This window comes from Pavona decussata, unplaced genomic scaffold (assembly GCF_977016875.1).
Source record: "Pavona decussata unplaced genomic scaffold, jaPavDecu1.1 SCAFFOLD_207, whole genome shotgun sequence".
Lineage (NCBI taxonomy): Eukaryota > Metazoa > Cnidaria > Anthozoa > Scleractinia > Agariciidae > Pavona > Pavona decussata.
This window is the reverse complement of record NW_028145612.1, coordinates 269,685-286,925: the sequence shown is the minus strand read 5'-3', so window position 1 is coordinate 286,925 and position 17,241 is coordinate 269,685. Positions and strand designations below refer to the sequence as shown.

Below are 17,241 nucleotides of genomic sequence, written 5' to 3'. Positions count from 1 at the left end.
CTCTTTTCAAGTGTATTCTGTGAGAGGGGAATCACGCGCGACGGCGCGCGGAATCAACGCGCCGCGCGCCTCGTGTTTTCCCGCGGCCATTTCTTGTAATCCTCAAAGTGCGTTATTCTTTTCTCTGCTTTTACATATATTTCATTCAGGTACTAAATGGATGAGTTTATTTTCAATATTTTACAATAAAAGGGAGTCTTTCCCACCAGGTTCCGGGGCTTGTACCCTTAGCGGCAACTTCATAAGAATGGTGGCGTTTGATTGGCAGGTGAGTGCGTTAGAGCATGCGTAATGAATTCTTCTCATTCTTCCAGCAAAGCGGTTCGCAAAGTAAAGCTACATGCATGAGTGCAATTTATATGAAAGAAAGTCTTTATTTTAGGGCACCTGAAAGCCGGCTCACTGTTAAACGGACGTTAAGGTGATGGAAGTGAGAAAAAGCATAGTCCAGAAGCTATGCATTGGGTTTTAGATTGTTCCCGTAGCCATAGTTTCGAGTGGAAAACCGAACGCGGTTTCAGCTGTACGTAGAATGACCGATGCTCGCAAGCCGCGGAGATGCCAGATCATTATGCTGGACGACCGGCGCTTAGATCTTTTGGTTCAGGTAGTGTAAATGTTTGTCTTTACTTGTGTAGGAATTTAGAAAGCCGTAAAACGGAGATGATGTGTTACAGTGAAGCAGATATCAATGGCGTGTATATTTTCCCGCTTGCAGCCGCGTTTGATGGCTTGCGATCTGCTAGACATGGTGGCCTCACAAGTCGGACTTCACGAGAAAGAATATTTTGGCTTATCCTACAACGATGACACGTAAGTTGAATGTTTGATATTTGTACAGCGATTTTGAAGGGCTAAATGGTTTGTATTGGTTACTGCAGACATGTTTAAAATCTGGAGTAAACCGATGTAAACATGAGTCTGTCATTTGTCATATGTGTGCCCCTGAAGAGAAGTTGTTAGACCTCTACGACCTCACTCAATTTTACTTTAAGCTTTGTAAATGTATCGATTTTCTATGTTTTTTAATACTCTTTAGTGAAAACATGTGTTTTTACCGATCTTCAATTTAAAACAACAGTTGTAAACCCGTTGTTTTTGTAAGGGGTTCCTTCTAGTGAAGTCTGAAATACTCTCCAATGTGATTTTAGCTCTGGTGGAACGTGCAATAAGCTGATACCCATATTTTCGCTTTTATTATCGTGTTAACACTGATGTATAATGTTCTTAATCGCGTTAATTCCTGAATTTCAAAAAGCAAAATTGACGTTCCTTTTTGCTTCAATTATTTCATCAATTTTAGCCGCTCGTCGATCACGTTCGTAAGTAACTTACAGGCATCAAGTTTTTGCTGTCCATAAGCTCCTAAATAGCGAGGCTTTGATATTTTCTCTTGTACCGTGGTTGTTTTTCTCCCTGGTTTTTAGCTTAACATAGCTTAACGAATGAAGCCAATCACTCATCAAATAGATTACATGTCAGCAAGAGAAGCAAGCCAAATTACGTTAATATCATTCAGAACTTTGTCTGCCGAAGCATTAACAACTAAACAAGTGTAATCGGCATGTTATTTGTCACATTCCAAAGTCTTGCCAATGTTTCTTTCTCAGTGCAGTGCGGGAACAACAACACAACACTATCTTTCGGTGCATTTATTGATAAAAGATAATGCTTAATCAGCTGATCGAACTTGTAGTTTCGCTGAAGATAGCGCACGTAAGTTACGGTTTTCCGCAAAAAATGTAATAATTTCAAGCATTTCCTGGGTCAAGTCTGGTGGTTTTTTAAGGAGGAAACTGCGTAAAAATAGGAACGTTCTTGTCGCCTGGAAGTGATGATTGCTTGGGTGTTATGTGGGAAGTTCCTAACGGGATTAAAAATGTTTCACTGGTCTTTTGACGTAGCAGTTCCAAATTTTGTTTATTCTTTAGAATTTGGTTACAGATTTCTAAAGAACAATAAAGGTCAATAAAATTTTGGTGGACAAAATCAAGAAAACCGTTTCATCTATTTATAGTTGTTCCTCCTTCACATTGGTGTTTAAAAAACAAGTAACCTATAATTGATAAACTAATAATGGATGCATACAAGAAGTGAGCTTGTAAGTTATAAGAATCATACAAAATACAACTAACTTAAGGTATTCTGTCATAAATATTTGTTGATCACACATCCATCAAATGGTCAGATTTAGTGTGAGAGATGCACCTTTCCAGGGCTCGAAATTGTGCCCATATCAGGTGCATTTGTGAATAAAATTTTTACTTTTGTGACTAAAATTTAGACATCAGTTGTAATTCTTTGGTGCCGAAGCAGATGCCAGACAGTCGTGGAAACAAAGGACTTGATTATATCATGTTGCAAAAAATTTATAGTTAGCTTAACCCCATTTTATTTCTGTCTCACGTGTAGTTACCTTGAAATACAGCAAGAAGCCCAGTGCTATAGTATAACTTTAAAACTCTGAATGGTGTTTTTAGGCAAATATTTTGGTAACTTCCTGATAAAATGTTTGGGATGTGAAATGCGTAGGCGTTAATTTCAGTGTTTATCACACTGATTAGGAGGTAAGTGAAGATGATTGGCTGAAACAGCTTCATATTTTGTTTATTTTCATAAACAAAATATTTCCATAAACAATATTGCATGACTCTAAATTTGAGTGATGTTATCAATTAGTTTTTCATGGGTGGTTGACAATTCCATTGTTTGAGGATGTACACAGGAAAAACTCCTTAGGCCTGGTTCAAACATAATTTTGAACTTTTCATGTGCGAAACCTACACTGTATTTCTGAAGAGTTTGATGTATGAATGTTTGACAGATTTCTATTTGGGTCAACCCGCTGTTCTATTCATCTGCATTAGTTGATTTGAATAGCAAAAGTTAGACACTGATAATGAAAAAATTATGATAATGTACATGTATTATAAACAGCTGTGATCGGTGTATGTATAGTCCGTCACATGACCAGCATGTATGAAATGTTCCGGAGCTGAATTTTTATTATGGTAATTAGTGTAAATTATGTTTTTTTCTCAACAACAACAACAACAATACTTTATTCACCCCACGACAGAACTCAATATCAAATATGTCAGTAGAAAAGGACATAAAATATCTTGGTTTCATGGCTGTGGACAACCAATGCTTTTACTAGTTTGAAGAATTGAGTTCAACGTATTAACTGTTAGTTTGGCCTGAAAATGTATTAGGTCTGGCAAGTGAAAAGTTCAACATCTGAACTGGGTCTTTATTTAAGTCACGTTTCATAAGTTCATCAGTTAGAGCTTGGATATACAATCATATATTCCAGGACCCCTCTGGTCAGAGACATTTAATCAAATTCATGGCTTCATTTTCTCTAGGAGTCACCAGAACTGGTTACGGCTTGACAAACGAGTACTAGATCATGATCTTCCAAGATATAAGGACCCTGTGTTGTTGGTATTTTGTGTCAGGTAGGAAAAAGTGTTTCGTTTGACCATTTGATTTGTTACTTTAAGGGGTTTGCTAGGTTTTAGCCTTTCGAGTTGTTGGCGAAAAACAAAAAATTTCAACCCAACACTGCCGGCATGAGAGCACCGTGCTTTACCAATTAAGCCACACAGATCCGACTTACTTTGACCTGATGAATGGCCTCGTGATTGCCTTATCATCCAGTGCTCACACAACAGTGATTTTAATAGCCAAACAACTGCCCAAAATGATATGTGAACAAGCTCGGAACACCCTTGCACATTTCTCTATCATAATTTTTCTCCTTCCATGTCACGCAAAATCCCTGCTTACTTGGACCATAATCTCAATCTGCCCAAGCCTTTCAACATGGTTCTTTTCTCACAAAAACTAAAAAAAATATGAAGTCTATACATCAATTTCACGTTCATGTTATCAGATAGTGAGCTTGGCTTTCCAATGCGTTAGTCTTGTTTTGGAAGCAATCCCAGACTTTTATCCACAATTATGTAAATAGCAAATCAATATTTTCATTTTCCTTTTTTCCAGGTATTTTGTCCCAAATATTTTAATCTTGAAGGAAACAAGTACTGTTGAACTTTTCTTCCTCCAAGCACGAATTCTTATCTTTAAGGTACGAAATGAACATAGTAAAAAATATGCATAAACAGAAGCTTTGGTAGTTTTGTGTACATCCTTTTGGAACATATTTACATCCTTGTTGTGGCTCAGTGTTGAGGTACGGTGGTTAAGAATTTAGTGTCGGACATCAGATCAGAAGTTTGGTGGTTCAAGGCCCAGGCTCTACCATTGTGTCATTTCTTGTTTTAGACAAGAAACGTCAGTCCACAACCAGGGCCCAGTTGTTCAAAGCTAGATTAAGCTTATCCTGGGTTAATGTCAACTTCCATTTGAGTTCAATTACAAATCAATAGAGATGCTTCAAAGTAATATTTGTCCCTTAGTTTTGACTCAGAATTTTCTCTCCGTTACATGTAGTGTAAAGTTTGCTTTCAAAAACATTTTTTAAGACCAAGGTGACAAGCTGCACTAGCTTTAATAAGCTTTTGAGTAACTGGGCCCAGGTATTTAAATGGTAACTAGTGATATCACCCTGTGTCACATTAGTGTTCCTTTCAAGTGGAGTAGCAATACTCCTAGATGAACTTTAGATGAACTGAACATTCATCTGTTCATCTTCATCCTTCATGAGATACACAGTACTTACTAGTTAGCCTTAGTAATTCAGACCTCTTGGGACAGGGACGACTTACCACTTTTGGTTCCTCCTGTAGGGTACAATTCAGTGCGACAGTGAAACTGTTTTTGAATTGGCTGCTCTTGCACTTCATGCAACTAATGGAGACTTCACAAGGTTGGTCACTGTTGAACTTTAGCCAGAAATTGAAAAGTAATGATTCCTAATAGATATAAATTTTTTATCATGCAGGTTTCATTAAGTAGATGATCAGCTGTGCATTACACTACATGTATGTGATAATAAAACGACAATTAAAATATCACATTAAACTACAGTTTATAAATCAAAAGCCAACTTGAACAAGTCTGTGAAGCATGTTTAATAATGTCCAAGGACATGGTCAGCTCTGGTAAATACATGACTCCAATGTGGGCTTGCTTGCTCTCAGATTTTCCAACAAAATGTTTTTGTTCACATAACAAAATAAACAGTCCTTTCTTTAATTCTTAGTAAATGTATGAAATACATGCAAAGAGTGAGTGTTTTGTGCATTTTTTTAGCGATGAAACGGCAAGAGCAGATCTTAGAAAGCTTACTGTGCTTCCAACAAGGACGCTCAGAGAGCACCCATCAATAACTTTCTGGTGAGTTAAATTGGCTCTTGTTAATGTTGTGTTTAAGATATGATGGACAGTGTTGACATTATAAATGCGTAAATTATGATCATGCGGGTGGCTGTGAAGATTGTGAAAGGTGATCCAATGCTGCAACTGCCAGGCCACTTATATTGGTGAGACGGTCAGAAATTTGAACATACAACTGACTGAACACAAACAAGCAACTAGAAAAGGTGGTAAGCAATCACATTGCTGAACGCCATTTACAAATGAACCACAGAATTGACCAGGGCTCTGCCAAGTACATTACCTACAGTATAAATTACTATCAACAACACACTCTGGAAAGCTGGTGTACTATTAAATAACTTAACACAAACACCTCTCAACCATTGCCTACAACTACCTGAGTGCACATTACCTTTATTGACTCATTGATAACATCAACAAAACAGTCAAACAATGGACAATTTTATTAACAATAGACCAGCGGACTTTTGACTTAAAAAAAAATCAATAAACCTAAGTATCTACTGTAAGCAGAGTGAGGTTCTTTCTGCAGCTACACCACATTTAACGCACAGCAGTAACCTTTCCTTTGGTTTCATTGAAATTAATAGACAAGGTAATGTTCTTTTTTTGTAGTGAAAATAAAGTTTTGGGATACTACAAGAAGTCTGCTGGTCAGACAAGAGGGGAAACTATGGTTAGGTAAGCTGTGTTACATGTTAATAAATATATACTGGCTGTCACATAAAAATGACAACGAAAAATTTATAGTTATTATAGGAAATCCATGTGCATATGAATTAAAAATTTTAAAATTGTTCAAGTTTATGTAATATTACCTAAACTTATTATATAACGTATATCATTATATAACGTCTCCAGTTTCAAGTGTGAACTACAAATTCTCTCCAAAGAAATGATTACCAATAGATAAAAATAGCATCATGTATATGATTTGTTTCATAAGTGCATGGGTCCTTGTGTAGCTATAAAATATGTAGTTGATTCTTTATGATATTTTTTTCCCTTAGGTATCTGTGCATATTTCAAAGTCTACCCACCTATGGTGTGCATTACTATGAAGTTAAGGTAAAAAAATACAGAAAGTTAATATTGTTGCTTTTTAATGGCACAAGGAGTGTGCTGTGTAGATCACATGATTACCCTCTCAACCCCCCAGTAATGATCACAATCTGATTTCTCCTTACTTCACCACACATGATCAAACACACTGTACAGGTCATGAGAAGAGAGGAGATGATAACCAAAGATGAAATGTCTTGATGGTTAAACAAATTCTCCCAACTTATACCATGAGAAATATATAGAGAACATTTAGGAGGATTTGGTTGTTGATATTCCTGGTTTTTTTTTCCTTTACTTCAGCAAATCCCTCCTGATCAGATATTGAGATTAACGGTTTTAAATTGTTACTTCACCTGTACCTGAATGGTAATTAAGGTTGTCATTAGCTTGTAGATATTCGTACAACTTGTACAAGTAATTATTGAAGGGCTCACTGCATTACCGACCTATGGTGCATTTCAGATCCCTTGTTGTTTCAGCTTAGATTCAATGGAGTTTATGCATTATTCTTGTTTCCAGTTTCCCTTTCATCTGGAATGCTGATTTCTTACCTTTTAAATAATTTTATATTTGTTGTTGTAGGACAAGAGCAATATACCCTGGTGGCTGGGACTCAGTCCTAAAGGAATTGGTGTTTATGACCATGGGGATAAAATCAAACCCAGAAAGGTAGTGTATTGAGTAACACATAAAACAAGTTGCCATTCCACTATGCTGGGTCATATTTAGTCAGTAAGAAAAATTATTATCCATTCTCAGTTTTTTATGCTGTTCCCAAAGATTGAATGGTCTGTGCTGAGGAGAATAATGAAAAAATAAACTGGATGGATACAGGCAGACATAATTGAAGTCTTCTTACAAGCTGTCTTTTACAAGTCAACTGCCCAAAGTCTAAAAAATAGTGTAAAAATCTTCAGAAAAAGGGAGCATGACTTAAGGCTACATTTGCTATTTTGAAACAGCTTGCACATGCTTAAAACATTACTGCATGAAAATAATCTAGTAATAATCAAAGATTAGGGAGTGCATTGGATGATCTCAATTCCAGGCTTTCTCTCCTTTGCCAAGTTGGTGATGATGTCATTCACCCCTGCAAAATCTGCGGGGGATGCCAGATACGTGTCCCAAATCCATTCATTCAAGGCAATCAACATTGGTTATCCCATACAATCTTGACTCCAATCCGTATTAGGAGTGCATTCTTTCTACGTCTAACGCAATTAAATCATTCTTGAAGTGACACATTTTTATACAGGATATGAGCGCTAATAGCCTTCAGTGCATTAGTATTAAAGAGACGCAGTATGTATAACATTGTCAGCTGTTGGTCCCTCAACAGAGTACTTTATTATGATCTAACAGGGTCTTTTTCCTACAGATTTTCATGTGGAGCCAAATTGAGAACATTTACTTTCGAGACAGGAAATTTTCCATTGAGATAAGGGATTCCTACAGGTTAGCTAATATTTTTTGAAATGAAATAAGGCAGCTACTGCTGTATGTACAGTATGTCAGACATTTAATGATAAAACTGTTGCTGATGATGATTTGCATTAATAACCAGATATTGAGATAGTAACAACTGAATCTAATCCATGCTTTCTACTGGAGGAATAAACATGTTTGTTGACTTGTGACTACAATAGTTTTATTTTAGTTTTAGCATTTATTGTGTTGTGATCACAGGGGCCCTTCATACGAAGTGTTTTGTAACTGCTGAACGAAATAAAAGTTTATAATTTGAGACTAGCTATTAATTTTTGTCCTTAAAACAAATGGCAGGTTACTTTGTTAAACTGTTGGTGTAAATTTTGATAAAGAAACTTAAATTTCATATCAATTTTGTTCCTTGTTGAATGTTCGTTCCACACGTCTTTAAACATGTTTCATTTTGCATGCTTTGGTAAACCTCTAAACAGCTTTCTATAATTTTCCATATTCCAGATATGAATTTAAGGACAATAAAATTTGGTATGTTACATCTTGTTAACAACCTTCGTAAATGAAATATTTGAAGATCTTTAAAATAATTAATTTAATGTTAGTACAATGTTAATTTAATGTTAGTATAATAAAATAAATAAAGTTGAATTTTCGGCAACTTACTCAAATTTTTTGCACTTCAAACTGAAGAGTGCCCACAACTTTCAGTTTCTATATTTGCTGTTTATCCTTAGTACTAGAGAATGATGAAAGTCATTGTTCAAGCTGAGGTTTGAGAAAAATCGATTTATTTAAAGGCTCCATTGGCAAAAATGGAGAAGGCGTTTTTAAGGGATTGAGACAAAAAAACAAACCTTTGCTTCCTTTTAATAAAGGCAAACAGTTTTTTAGTTATTGGAAAAGAGGAAACAATAATCTAGTAATCCTGAAAGAATTAAGCTGTGTAATTTTTAAGCGACTTTGGAGTGACCCCCAAATCTTGTGTTTTAATTTTTGATTTTTTGTGCTTTTTGAGGCAGCTATAAAAAAAATTCCCCCCAAAAAAACAAGCAAATCAGCCCAAATAAACACCATTTTTGTTCATTTTATATGTTCATTTTATATGTGGCTTGTCTCGTGCAAAAAATATAAAGGAAATCTATTTTCTACCGAAATTTGAGTGAGTGGTTCCTACGGGGACGCACTCTTAAATTGTTAAATATACATTATTTTGAAATAAACTAATATTTATAGATGTTTAATAAACAATTAAATAGCTAAAATAACATCCCATCAATTGTGCAGATGTAACTGACATTTCTTCTTTACCAATACCTCCACTGAAAATCTATACAGTGGAACCTTGATTTAACTAACCTCTGAATAACTACGTCCTTGGTATAATAAATGATATTCTTCAGCCCGGCCTTGTAAAATGTATTGAACAGAACCTCGACATAACGAACCAATTTCCGTAGTACCTTAGCACTTTGTCAAATTGAAGTTCCACTGTAAACTGAATTCAGAAAATCTGAATAATTTAATGCTGTGAAAATTGATGTTCCAGCACCTCTTAACCTTTAAATTTGGCTAATTGCCTAAACTATACTGTAAAAAAGCTTATTTAATCATTGCAGTCAGGCATCTGGCTTGTTGTGCTGAGATAATGTTGTCTGTATTTGTTTTTGTCCAGGGCAAACACAATAAGTCGCAAGCCAGGTGCAGGAAACATGATGGTACATGCATGGTTCTCAAGTACAGCAGCATTAGCTAAGACAATGTGGACAATGGCAATAAGCCAACATCAGTTTTACCTTGACAAAAAGCAGGTGGAGGTAAGAAATAAATTTAAAAATTGGATTATGGAATTTGACAGATTCATGGCTTGACAACAGCAAGGTGTAATGTAGGAGAGGGAATTCTCAAACAAGGTTGCTTCAGTCTGGTTTGATAGTTTTTTTCTCATTGGCAAGACATTGCCTTTTCATAAATCTCTTAAAAGCATTTTTCCTTTGTGATCTTACTGCAAAATGATTTAAATGATGCATGCCCACTGAAAATTGGTTTGCGGTCAATGTAGTGTTCCAAAGAAGCCAGAGATCTCAGGTCAAAAACCCAAGAAAGCTTGCTTCTTGACCTGATAAATTGAATGGGAAACTAAGAAGATTTGGAGAGAACTACACCTATTAACCCCTCAAAATTCTTCATTGACTCCCTGACTTTGACTAAACATCAGGGAAAAATTAGGAAATTGTGTTTATGCAGATGTGTTCGAACTCTGTTATTTGTCTGTCGCATATTTTTTGACCAAAATTTTACAACTTTTGTTTCTTTATGCTTGTGTTGTAGGCAAAGATTACATTACGTAGAACTCTCAGAGACATGGCACGTGAGTTGTGCCAGTCTACAGGGTCTCTTCCGTCATCCACATCTGACAGCTTGAGTACCAAGAGTGATAACTCCCACAGTGTTTCCAGCCTCAGCGTAAATGGAGGTATAAACTATCATGGTGTATATGCTGCCTGTTTACCAGTAGATTTAAAACCCCCGAATGAGATTTTCTCATGTTTACGTTATTGTCGTTATTTGAAGTGTCTGGTAAAACTTTTCAGAAAAAAGTCTGAGACAACTTGACATTGTACAAGAAAATATTTTATGTTGTTGTTTATCAAAAACTGAGTTGCTTTGAGCTGGGATCTATTCAAATAGAGTTTTATTGTGCCTTTCAATAACATGCTAACTGTTACAAAAACAAATTTGTTTGGCTCAGTGGGGTCTAGAGGTCACATTCAACCAGGGGGGGGGGGGTACTCCCTTATATGGGCTATATGGGCTATATAGGTATGTACGGCGCCAAAGGGTATGGTTTTTTGGCTGTTTTGGTCATAAATAGGGTATAGATTTTAGCCATTTTGCCGCCATTTTGGTAATAAATAGGGTATAGATTTTTGCACTCTAGTCCTGGGTTCGTTTTTTTTTTTTTTTAAAGAAGCTACTTCAGGTCATAAATAGGGTAGGGAAAATCGCAGATTTTGGTCATAAATAGGGTAAGGGTTTTGGGAAGCAGGCCGCACACCCCTACCCAATTTTTTTGGAGTATCAATGCTCAAAGCTCATTTATCACGAGGAAAATTAAAATAATAAATGTTTTTAGTACCTTGAGAGTACAAAGTTTAGTAGAAATTGCCAAAGAATGTTAAAACTACTTCTTTCAACTGGCTGCTGCCAGGAGATGGCTTTATTGAAAGTTGTTTTTGGCGTTGTTTGTTTTTCGATATAGGCTATTCTCTTCTTGTACCATGGAAGTAAAATAACCATTCACTGGCGAACAATAAATTAAAGGAAAAACATTAAAGGGTTAAGTTTACCAAATTTTGATCAAACAGATTGCACTGCTTTCCCAAGGCTATCATACTGATACAAAGTATTTTCTCAGGTGACAACTTGTCATCACTTCCCAAAGCTGCTGAACGTGAGATGTTAACAGCTCTAGCAGCAAGAAAAGAGGCTCTACTGGACAAACTGAAGGAAAAGATGGATGAACTGAAAACAGTGTGTATGCAAGAAGCGGTAAGTTTAAATTTGGGACAGAACAAACTACAAGGAACCAAGAATCACAAGTTGTGGGGGTACAGTAGTTAACACCAAATTAATTTGTTTATGCCCCATCAACCCAACTAGCCCCTGAGACACAGTTTTCTTGACTGAGCCTGCGGTTGGTCTAACTAAGAAATTATTCACCTTGTCAACACTTTTTTTGGCCTTAGCTGGATACTTTTCTTAAAAGAAAAAAAAAAAGATCCTTGTTTCTGTCTAGCTTGAGAAAACAAACAACCTTTCTCGGTGCCACCACTGGTTCTCCCCAAAATGACATGGAGGAACCAAATTTGGCACTGTGAAGCATCTCATGATTTCTCATTGTAGTTTCTGTTATAGTAATCACAGAGTATTGCAGTCACCCTGCATGAATAACAGCTACAGCAAAATTAAGATGCCTGTGAACCTAAAGATCTTACTTAACATCATTGTTGTTGACTATACCCAGGAGTTAACTGGCGAGTATCCCCCAGAAACACCCTACACTCCTGGAAGCCAATTGCCGCCAATCAGACGGAGAGTACGAACTGCCTTTGAATTCTCTGAGTTCATTATCGGTGGAGAAAATGATAAGGTAATTACTGTAGCAAGATATTGAGACCAGGTTTTAGTCTTTGGATTATCATACTCCTAAACAAACAAATATTGCTCAGTCTGTGATTGGAGATTTCAAAAAAGTCTGTGTGTAATTTTGTTTGTAGTTCGCAGTGCACTATACCTTTACCTCTTGGGCAAAGTGTTCCATTCATTTTTGAGCCATGCAACATCACTGATGATGCCAGTGCGTAAACCTAGTACAAATCACCAAGTGTAAATAAAATAATGAACTTTGAAAATGCTCTTTTTAGGATGAGGAGATCAAGAAAATGGCAAGAGAAGTTGAAATTCAGTCACAGATCACCACTGCTGCACAGGTATACTGAGCCTTATCTTTTAGCTTACGGATCGTTAGTTAGCATCATCAAACTTGTGGGAGTTTTACATGTAAAATTATCGTGTATTAGATGAAAAGATAAGGAATTTTATCCTCTTTATGGCTCAGTTTTGAGTAATTTGTTTTTATCTTTGTTGTTCCAGAAACTTGCAGAGGATCGTAGCGTTAGCAAGAATGTCAAGAAATCGAGGAAGTTAACATACCAGAAGTCGCTAAGAAGAGTAAGAATTGTATTTTGCGTTAATCCTTACGTTTTAAAAAGGCTTTATCACCTAATTTTGCTGTGTTTCGGTCAAAAATGAACAAAATATTTAATAAAGTGCCTTTGCTCAAACACAAAATTACTGTTAAAGCATTGATAGGAAACTATCGAGGGATTTGTCGAATGCAGAAGAAGCGATAACCAGTTGTACACTGTACACATGGGAAGAGCTCCAGTTTATTTTACACCGTTTTCTATTTTCTTTCTTGCGCCACTCACAGCCGACAATGATAATTTTTGCTCGTTTCTGTGCATTCTCAAGTAAAAATAAACGATAAAAACCTTTTCTGTGCATTGGCAGGGAAATTGTTAACAAAACTGGATCATTATTTCATTTCCCCCGTTAACAAAAATTGTTCTTTTCAAGCTATTCAAAGCGACACTAAAATAGTTGACATCAGACCTTTTGCTGCTGTGATCCTACATTCCACCTTTAACCTTTCAACTCTGTGTTTGTAGCTCAAGGACATGGAGGAGAACCTCAGAAAAGTCAAGGAATCTCACTCGGCTGTGACGTCTAACCACGGTAATGGGAGGGACATAAATTAACTGAGTTCGTTATTTCACTGAGAAGTTAGTGCACTTTCATTTACTGAACAGTGACTAATCTGTTGGTGTGTTGCATTACGCGCGTGACGTATACTTATGACAGTCATGCAAGTCACGCAATATGTGCGAAGAAGCCTGGGTTTTCTTTACATCTGTTGCGAGACTGTCTTCGCTCTTGTGTTATCATCACTTGTTCTCCATGCGCCATGTGTATCTGAAAAGGTATTTGTTGTGCTGGACGAGTCTTAAGTATTATTTGGTACTTTTGTTCACCTGCCTTGTTATCAAACTGCGTGCGAGACGACTCTAATATTTGCCACCGCGTTTCCAATTCTCTTTGTTTAATTTGACACAGTTTTTCATGTAATGTAATCAAATGTTTATCTGACTTATCTTGATTTTCTTTCTAACAGATGTAAGAGATGGAAACTCAGGAGAAGGTAATGACTTGTAATCATAACATTTGAATACACCAAAGTGTCAATCATACAACTGCATGTCAGGCGAGACCTGCACCAGATTGGCTGGTCAACAACTGGCATTGGCAAATTCCAGATCGAATTGAATATTAGCTGGCTCGTCTGTAAGCAGTCTTACGACTGATTTCTACCTTAAAGTGACCAGACTTTCTTTTGCTTTATCAACAGGTTTCTATCGACCTCATTCGTCATCCAACATGGGTAACTACTCTCAAACTGAGCGGCTAAACTCTCATCACTATCGAACCAGTGTTACCTTAAGTCTTGGTTCAAGGAAATCAAGCACCATCAGTTCGGAAAGCCTCCCGGATGATCGGGGGTCTTACAGTGGGCCCCCATCCCCGGTCATATCACCGTATAGTAAAGCACCCCCAAGCCCCTCGGCTAAATCTTACCATGGGTTCTCAGGGACAAGACGTCAGCATAGTCCGCTCGCTAATGGTCCTCGTGCAGGGAGATTATCACCACGTGGCGAAAAGTCACGAGCAGTGCCCGCGTTTCAGTATTCGGACAGCGAAGACTCGTCTACGAAACCATCGTCGGCTAGTTCGTACGCGAACTCGGAAGACTTCGGAGAAAATCCTGAATCTTACTGGCATAACCGAAGGATGGGAAACTCGTGTGAGAGTCTGGATGAGACTCATTTCCGGGGCTCCAATCCACGATTTACTGTCAGTCGGTCGGCAGGGCAGAGTTATGAGAGTCTAGATAGTGATCAGGATGGAAGCAGCTCGCCGTATAGCCCCGTACGGAATCAACGGTCCTTTTCGTTTGACGCTCGCCCGTCGAACTTAAAACTCCCAAATGTGAAGTACTTGAACGCTAGTGACTTAGCAATAATGAGCAGTTCAGGTGCAGCTGGGAGTTATTCGGTAAATCAGAATACTCGGATGGCTCCTGATCTTTCCCGCAATACCTACATGTGTAGATCCCTCTCCACAATCGATAGACCACCCGTGAAGTCGAACACGAATCTTAGAACAGCTGTATCTCAGGTAAACATGTCCGTACCTTACATGACAAATCCTGGATACTATCGGACTAATCAACCATCACCGTCGTCAATTTTTGAAGAGGACTTGCTCGAATGGAGGGCAAACGATGAATCCGAGGCTACACTGGTATAATAACAAGCGATCGACGGAATCCTGTCAGACCTTCACTTAACTGCGTTAGAGGTCGTGAAACTGGATTAACGAATAAGGTTACATTGGAATTAATCAATATCTTGCTAAGGAAAGTTAAAGCAGTGCATTATCAGAAGAAAAACTGTCAATCGTACCGTAAATATCAAGAGGTAATAGTCTATAACTTGTTGCGTCGCCGTATAGTTAACTGAGGACGTAGCAAAAGAAGACTATTATTTTATAGTTTGATTTTTAGTATGTATATAGAGTGGTTGTGTATAAAATTTTAAAAAAAAGTCGAAAATGTTAGTCTTTTCGGTTATCTCGTCACGCAACGCTAGGCGTAAGTTAGCGTTATGTAACGAGAACGCAGCAAAGGCTTGTGTAGGAAAAGTGGTGATAAAGATTCAACTAGAAATATAATTTACTTGGTTTACGCCTGTAATTTCTTAAGGTGATAGTATTTTGTACAAGTTGATATTAATTAGCTAAGATATTTTTTGGAAAGTATATTTCATGGTGTCTCGTACATCAGCTATTCCACAGTCGCCGTTTTAGCGGTAGTTTTTATTTCAAAACCTTATAATTTTAAACAAACGAGCGCTTTCTTCCTGAGCGCCTCGGTGCCCAAATGTTCGGGTTCGAGGCCATCCTGGGGTCATTTTGTTGTGTTCTCGGGCAGGACACTTAATCTCACATTGCCTCTCTCCAGCCATGAATATAAATTGACTTAGTACTGTGAGCTAAGGCGAGTAGCAACACCCCCCTAGCCGCTTCGTGCTGCAAAAGCCGGGATAATCTCCAGCACATATCGCGAGCCTTGACCTTTTATCTTTGTGAGGAATGGAAGTTATGGCGTCATTGGCGCCTAATACACTGTATTTCGGAAAGAACCAGTGGAACGTAATTTAATTTGCACATTTGACTTCAAAGGTGTATTGTTTACAGTGATATATTTATACAAAATTATTTCACTATCACAGAGAATTCTAAAGAATTAGTTTCATTTTCAATCGAATGCTTGCTTCATCGTTCAGTTTCGTTATGTCGCTCTTTTTCACAAAACGGATCTAGTACTCAAGCGAAGAAAGCCCGCGATTTGAGCATAGTGGTTGCTAGGCAACATGACTTACCCTGATGATGACATAATTGATCGTCCCTTATTGGACGATTAGAGTCGGAAAATCTCGGGTACTTTGATTATTATTAGACAAAGTGAAAAACAGAATTCTAATTATTGAGTTTTTTACGCTAAATGTTTAGAATATTGGCCACGGTGGGGAGGGTAGTATTTCATAGTTATGTTTCTTGCTGCGTCTATAGGTACGGTGTCTGAAACATGGTCAGTTTCTAAATGGTTCTTTTTCAATGGCAAATAACTGTCATTCTTACAATTATATCATCATGTAAATATGGAATACAAAATACGTATCATTTTGAATGTGCCATTTAATTTTAATGCCAAACCATGGCTTCAGTTTTATTATGTACAAGAAATATTTAATTAAAAGTGAACGTTTATCAAGTTCCGTTTAGTATGACTTTTGATATTTTTAATCCTTTGTATAAGCAAGTCAACGGGCTGAGTGTTAAACGGCTACAGAGTTTATCGGAAACTTACAAGCGATGTTACTAAGTTAAGCAAACATCGGTGTTAACCAGCTGCCTCGTTTAAAGTGGAAGGTGGGTGCCAGGGATTTCCCGTCTGGCCAGTCAGCCCTAGATAGAATACCTCCCCCCCCTCCCCCCATGACTGGCAAATATCCGCATCCTAACCATCAGCTCCCATACCTGGCCGAGGGTCGGGGAGAAGGGTTTATTGATGGCTGGGAGGCCCTGATGTACTCAAACGTCCCGACCCGAGGCACCCGGAGGATAAAAAATCGTATATGAATGTACATTTGGTAAGCAGGTCTATCTACCCAATGTTTTGATGAGGTTATCTGGTAGTCCTCGACTTGCTGCTGTTTTTGCCCCTCCTATACAAAAGCTTTTGGATGTAAAATGACAGGAACTAGAAACAGGATCCTGGAAGACAATCCACTGCGAGTGAAGGGGATTGAAATGTAGTTTCTTTAGATATTTTCACGTTACCCCATAATTTGAACGATATTTTATTTTTATTAGGTGAAAACCAAGCATCAGTTTGCTTTCTCGTTCTTTTTTTCTTTCTATTTCTGTAAAAGCTGGTACGTAACTAGTTATTCTACATGAAATATAAAATGAGACAACTGCGGCTTTGAGTTTGGCTGATAATTTTAAAAAGCAGGACCATTAAAAAAATCCAAATAAGAGACTTAACAAAACCCCTCCACGGCTGATAGACCGTAAAGGAAAAGATGGAGGCTAACACAGCCAATAGGCACATAGAAAGCCATATTTTTTGAGAAATAACACATTGTGTCTCTAGGGTTGAAGTTTTTGGAACTTTTCCCTGCGTTTCTATGATGGGTAAAAGTACCAGTCGCCATCTTTTTCGCTACGGTGGATTGTTGACGC

General features: G+C 37.5%; 1 protein-coding gene across 2 annotated transcripts; it reads left to right on the top strand.

Annotated features, from left to right (window-relative positions):
- The first annotated feature begins 298 nt into the window (after positions 1-298).
- Positions 299-16,268, top strand: LOC146460717 (FERM domain-containing protein 4A-like). Of its 2 annotated transcripts, XM_085087533.1 has the most exons (20): positions 299-607; positions 719-813; positions 3,369-3,461; positions 4,009-4,093; positions 4,755-4,834; positions 5,221-5,304; positions 5,923-5,988; positions 6,318-6,375; positions 6,955-7,041; positions 7,751-7,827; positions 8,317-8,343; positions 9,488-9,629; positions 10,144-10,288; positions 11,231-11,364; positions 11,840-11,965; positions 12,240-12,305; positions 12,469-12,546; positions 13,047-13,113; positions 13,550-13,576; positions 13,784-16,268. In XM_085087533.1, the coding sequence occupies exons 1-20, from the start codon at positions 533-535 to the stop codon at positions 14,740-14,742; spliced, it is 2,571 nt and encodes an 856-aa protein (XP_084943659.1). In that variant the 5' UTR covers positions 299-532; the 3' UTR covers positions 14,743-16,268. The 2 variants fall into 2 exon arrangements, with proteins under 2 accessions (XP_084943659.1, XP_084943660.1); XM_085087534.1 differs by lacking the exon at positions 8,317-8,343.
- The last annotated feature ends 973 nt before the right edge of the window (positions 16,269-17,241 follow it).